The following is a 6,215-nucleotide window of genomic DNA, read 5'->3' on the forward strand; positions in this document are numbered from 1 at the left end:
TTGTAAATTGAAAAATCATAGCTATGCTCAAATGTGTCAATCGTTTTTATTAAATCACACTCTAAGACAAATTAAAAAAAAAAAAAACTAGTGGTGTATGGCATCGTGTCTTAAGGCAAATTGCTGGAACTTTCCATATCGTGACAAAATGTTCGAGGAATATTAAATGTATTAAAATTGAAATCTGAATCATTATCGATATACAAAAAAAAAAAACTGAAATGAATTTTTTTCCCAATTATTTTGTTAAAACAAGCAGAAAGTTCTTTGAATCATTCAAACCGGACGCTTAGTTCTCTCAAAAACTGACATTTTTTGCACATTTACTTTATTTATTATTTTTGCTTTCGGTAAAAAGTCTTTTAAAAATACAATCCTCTCTATACAGAATATTTAATAATTATTCATGAATTAATACTTACATTTGTGCATTGAATTTCTTCGTTAGGATTATTGGATATGGAATCACTGCTATCAGGCATATTTGTGGCATCGATTGATTGATTCTTCTTTCTAATACGATCTGAAAAGAACAATTCAACTTAATTTTCTTTTTTATTTGCTACTGTTCATTTTTACACCTTTTCCAGGGTAAAGTTTCAGTTACCATTTTTTACCAGGTGTAAGCTTTTATAGACTTTTTTTTTAAAAAAAACTGTTGAATCTAATTTAAAATTAATAACACCTCTTATAAAACAATTCAATAACATATACTTAAAAAATATATTCAGGTCTCGTAAACTAAATAAAAGTGCTCAAGACCAAAAAAAAAACAACTAGGAAAGAAAATTCATTTGTAGTGGACCATAGTCTGATTTTTTTAGTGAAAAATGTGGATTGTCTTGATTTGAGTGAAAACCATAGATTATAAGTTTTTTTTTTAAAAAAAACTGTTGAATCTAACTTAAAATTAACAATACGTCTTATAAAACAATTCAATAACATATACTTAAAAAATATATTCAGGTCTCGCAAACTAAATAACAGTGCTCAAGACCAAAAAAAACTAACAAGGAAAGAAAATTCTTTTGTAGTGGACTATAGTCTTTGATTTTTTTAGTGAAAAACGTGGATGTCTTGATTAGAGTGAAAACCATGGACTATAGGTTTTTTTAAAAAAAAAGATATTTTCTGAAGAAGGTTTTCTTTTAGTTTCCAAATTTGAAAGTACCTTAAATTCTTTGTATACTTTTTTAAAATCAAAAACACCACATAATAAAATTGTTGACTCCGTTTACAAATTGTAATGATTGTGAAAAATTCTATATTGGAGAGAGTTCACAAAATATATCTAATAAGAGAATGCTTCAACATAATTATAATTCAGAAAATAAAAATCAATACAAAACAATGCTTTCAGATCACATGCAAAATTTTAAACACACTTTTGATTTAATAGGACGTTTGTACGTGAATATTATTTAATTATGATTAAATTGTAGTAAGTAGTTTTTGTTTTGTTTGCAGTTTTATTTATATACAAAAACGTTAGTAAACGGCCCGCAAGTGTTACTAGACTCAAAATATCAACTTTTTTGAAACGTTAATATGAAAATGCATTTTTTGTCGTTGTAACATTATCTTTTTGCAAATCATATTTTTCTCAAACACGGTACTCTAGAAGATCTCATTTGTGTAATTATATACTATTGTATTTATAAAATATTAAACTTAAAATTAACAATACGCCTTATACAACAATTCAATAACGTATACTTAAAAAATATATTCAAGACTCGTAAACTAAATAATAGTGCTCAACACCAAAAAAAAGTAACAAGGAAAGTAAATACTTTTGTAGTGGACTATAGTCTTTGATTTTTCTAACAAGATTGAAGTGAGTGAAAAATGTAGATAGAGTGAAAACCATACCCTGTAGTCTTTGATTTTTTGAGGTAAAAATTAAAAAATTTTTTTTTTTCCAAATTTGTCCAAAATTTGTTTTTAGAACAATTTTTTTCCAAAAAATTTTTTTTCTCAAAATTTTTTCGCCAAAATTTTTTTTCCAAAAAACTTTTCGCAATTTTTTTTCCCAAAACTTTTCCTCACGATAACAACGATATATGGTTATGCATCTTTTGCCCTTTCAAATATCGTTGCTAAAATTTTTCATCTAAATTAAGTTTAAGAAGTTTTAGCCTAAATTCCTTTTTTAAAAACATTTTCTCAAAATTTTTTCCCCAAAAATTTTTTTCCCTAAATTTTTTTTCCGCAAATTTTTTTTTTCAAAAAGGTTTTTTTCCAACATTTTTTTCCCACGATATATGGTTATACATCTTTTGCCCTCTACTTTCAAATATCGTTGCCAAAACATCCTCAACGTGTCCTGTTTCTGATATATCACCAATGAATCTTAATTTTACCTCTGTGTCTCCTCAACGACCTCTTGGTGGTATACGACAGTTTGATGGTATCAGTTTTGCCCGAATCATCGCCATCTCTGGTACTGGTCGCACATTTCGTCCTCCTGGTTCAAAGTCGTCACCTGTTCGTCCCTGGTTGTCGCCTCCAGGACGATCTCCGGCACCTGCTCCAGGCCGGCTGGATTTCTGGGAATAATAAAAGACACATGGGGTTGATCTGGTAAAAAAGATTCAGTGTAGAGTAAGGAATGCAATACCGGTATACCGAATTACCGGTAAACCGCCCGATTTTGCGAAATTTTTACCGGTATTTACCCCAACAATACCGGTATTTTCGATATTTTTACATAAGCGCTATTTGATACATAATACCCTAAAGTTTAAATTTCTCGGAACAAGTTTATCTTTAAATTCCATAATCGCATAAACAGCTATATCTTCAAGTGATTCTATAGGATAAACAAATGTCAAATATTATCTCAACTCGTCATTAAACTGAATATTTATTGCTTAGGGCTTCATATCGTGTTACAATATAATAAATAGAATTGAACTGATAGATAATGACGTTTGTTTCATCTTTTGTATAAATGTAACGGTTTTTTAAGTGATATTTGCGACAAAATATTTTATATCATACAGATTACCTCTGCGTAATCTTTATTTTTTTTCTAACTTTATGCATAATAATTATGATAATTACTAACTATTTTTGCTTCTTATTACAATTATAAAATATTATTTTTTGAAAACGTTTCGAAGTTTGAAAATACTATAGAAGCATCACGTTGTTTTAAATAACAATACTCAACAATTATAGTAACTTATTTATCTCGACAAAGTATACGATCTTAAATTAGTGTAGAAAAATTATTTTTTTAAAATATTGCAGATTATGCTAATTTAACACATCGGATACATACAATACTGTTTATTATAATAATGTAATATGATCTTTTATGAGTTTTTGGTCTTTCTTACTCATAAGTTCGTTTTTGGTGAAAAGTACTCAACATATAGTAATAATGAATTAATTAAATTGGATATAATTTTGTTAAATTATTATTTAAAAAAATAAACTTATTGTTTTATTTTATTGTTTAGTTGAATATAGTTGTAGTTGTATATACATTTTTTTATATTTGTACTAGTAACTTTCAATTTTCTTCACGTTTGTTTAAGATAATAAAAATACCGGTAATTCACCGGCATTCCGGTTTTAAAATGAAAAATTACCGAAATACCGGTATTGAAATTTGCCATCGGTATTGCATTCCCTAGTGTAGAGGTGTGGTGGTTAAAATAAATTTTATTTTACCTCTTTCTGGCCGAAGATCTTTTGTTTCTGGAACGCCCGACCCAGTTGTCGCCGTTTTGCACTTCATCTTTGCCTTTGCGTTTCTCATTTGGAATGTCTCGTTCGCCTTCCGAAAAAATACTGTCTTCTGATTGATTAATTTCGACTTTCTGAAGAAAAAAATATGAAAAATAGTGCACGCGATTGAAGTAAAACTTATTTGCTACTGCACAAAGTACAAATACATCATATAACAATTTTGAACTAGTTGGTATTGGTATTTATATTTATTTAGAATATCGAAGCGATTTAAGGGTGCTTTATAATCATATAACAATTTTGAACTAGTTGGTATTGGTATTTATATTTATTTAGAATATCGAAGCGATTTAAGGGTGCTTTATAATCATATAACAATTTTGAACTAGTTGGTATTGGTATTTATATTTATTTAGAATATCGAAGCGATTTGAGGGTGCTTTATAATCATATAACAATTTTGAACTAGTTGGTATTGGTATTTATATTTATTTAGAATATCGAAGCGATTTGAGGGTGCTTTATAATCAAATTTTTGTGTCTTCTATCCAAACTCCAAAAATCCAAAAAAAATCTAGCTTTTCATTGATAAACATAACACTGGTAATTCATGTTGGGTTATTTAAATTTAATTTTTCATTATTTAAAATATCCAAAATTGATATTCTCCTAGATATCGTAAGGGTACAGTATGTAGTCATCTTTACTATCTCATAGTGTATCAGATCGTTGTTTTAAAGTATTTTAAAAATATTGTCCAAAGATTAGTAGATACAAAGAAATTATATATTTCTTGAATAACATTGAAAAAACTATATCATAAATTTCATATCCAAATCTCGTTTTTGCGCCCCCTAAGGCGTGCGCACGCATTTTTGCGGCCCTGTCTACAAGACTATAGTATTTACCGTAAAAAAATCATAAAAATCATCGAATTTTATTTTTAAAAAACTTTATTACAAGAAAACGGCCCGGCCGATCTCTATTAAAAACCAATCAGCACGATTCCCAACCAATATCTTTCAAAGGGTTTTTGAATTTTCATAATCGATTCAGAACTGCGGGCTAAAACGTGGACGAAATTTTTTCACTTTTCTGCTATTTATAAAGAAATGGCTTGGCCGATCGTCGCACAAAACTGAGAGACAATAGTCATCGTCGAGATACATCGAATGGCTTTTAAATTTTTTAAATCGGTCCAGCCGTTTTTGAGAAAACCTTGATTTAAGGCAAAAAATCTGTTCCCACACACACACATACTTTTTCCAAATTTGGTCTCATTCGATTCAGAATGGCTTGAAACGTTGAGAAAACATAAAATTAGCGAATCGAATTTTTTTATGAAAACAAACTTCTATTTCGGGAAGTTAATAATGAATCTAGATAAAGGATGTTTGCCTCGCCCAAAATATTTCTTTTGAATAAATTTTCAATTTCGATTTTTGGGCGATTAGAATAACCGGAAGTTAATAATAAAATAATATATATATATATATATATATATATATATATGTAAATATTATACTTACAGCTTTGTTTCTTTGAAAAAACGCCTGTAATTTATTAGGATTCAGCTTGTTCAGTTTCGGTGATGATGTTTTCTGAAACCATCTGCGTTGTGGATTTGTATATTTATCTAAACAATAAAAATAAATATAAAAAATTGCTAACTGACGACAATATATTATTTAATACAAAGAAACGACTCAGCTGATCTGCACAAAAAATAACCAGCACGATCATAACTTTATTGTTTTTCTAGTATTATTTTATTATCCAGAAATTTTATTTATTAATTTTATTTTTATTTGCTTTTATTTTATATTAAATCATCATACTACGGATATCATTTTAATGTAAATTATATCCTTTGTACTCTTATTTATTTAAATTTATGTTATTATTTGTTGTTATTGCTAGATGTTAACAGTTGTAATAAATATTGTAATTAAAAAAAATTATAACTGATTTCAAACAGTTGTGAATATACAAAATCGGTTCAGCACAAATTAAATTAAAGACTTATATTTTTTTATCCTCACCTTTAACTCAAAATATATCTCGCACCAAACACATATATACAGAAATTAACGCAAAATCTAACATTTACATCTCACCAGAAAATCATGAACCCAATTATAAAAAGGTTGTATATGATATAAACACAAAAAATTTAGCACCCGAAAAAAATTCCAAAACGATTTGACATTTCATCAAGATTTCATTGTTTCACCAAGCTCGTCAAAAATAAAAAATAAAATAAATTTTATCCTCTAATTACTTACCACTTTCCGGCAGCATGGATGCCGCCATGTCTGTGACTTGGTTAAAATTTTGGTTGCATTTTGTTGAGTTGCACTGGTTGAAATTTTGAATTTGGTCAGTTGGTTGTCAATTTGACAACCAATGTTGTCAGTTGGTGTTGAAATAAATGAAAGTGGCAGAGGATACTTGAAAGGTAGAGTAAAAAACATAATTATTGGTAAAAATCAGTATAGGTTATTAGAAAAAATTGG

At 28.1% G+C, this 6,215-nt stretch overlaps 1 protein-coding gene across 1 annotated transcript; it reads right to left on the reverse strand.

Moving 5' to 3' along the window:
• Positions 1-2,372: 2,372 nt before the first annotated feature.
• On the reverse strand, positions 2,373-6,012 carry LOC113389746. The gene is made up of 4 exons (XM_026626757.1): positions 5,985-6,012; positions 5,229-5,335; positions 3,682-3,830; positions 2,373-2,549 (listed from the first exon to the last, which is right to left on the reverse strand). Exons 1-4 carry the CDS (start codon positions 6,010-6,012, stop codon positions 2,429-2,431), a joined length of 405 nt encoding a protein of 134 aa, XP_026482542.1. The 3' UTR covers positions 2,373-2,428.
• Between the last annotated feature and the right edge of the window lie 203 nt (positions 6,013-6,215).

Source organism: Ctenocephalides felis, unplaced genomic scaffold (genome assembly GCF_003426905.1).
Source record: "Ctenocephalides felis isolate EL2017-DRISC unplaced genomic scaffold, ASM342690v1 CF-g0.4_SCAFFOLD_03573, whole genome shotgun sequence".
In the NCBI taxonomy this organism is placed as follows: Eukaryota; Metazoa; Arthropoda; class Insecta; order Siphonaptera; family Pulicidae; genus Ctenocephalides; species Ctenocephalides felis.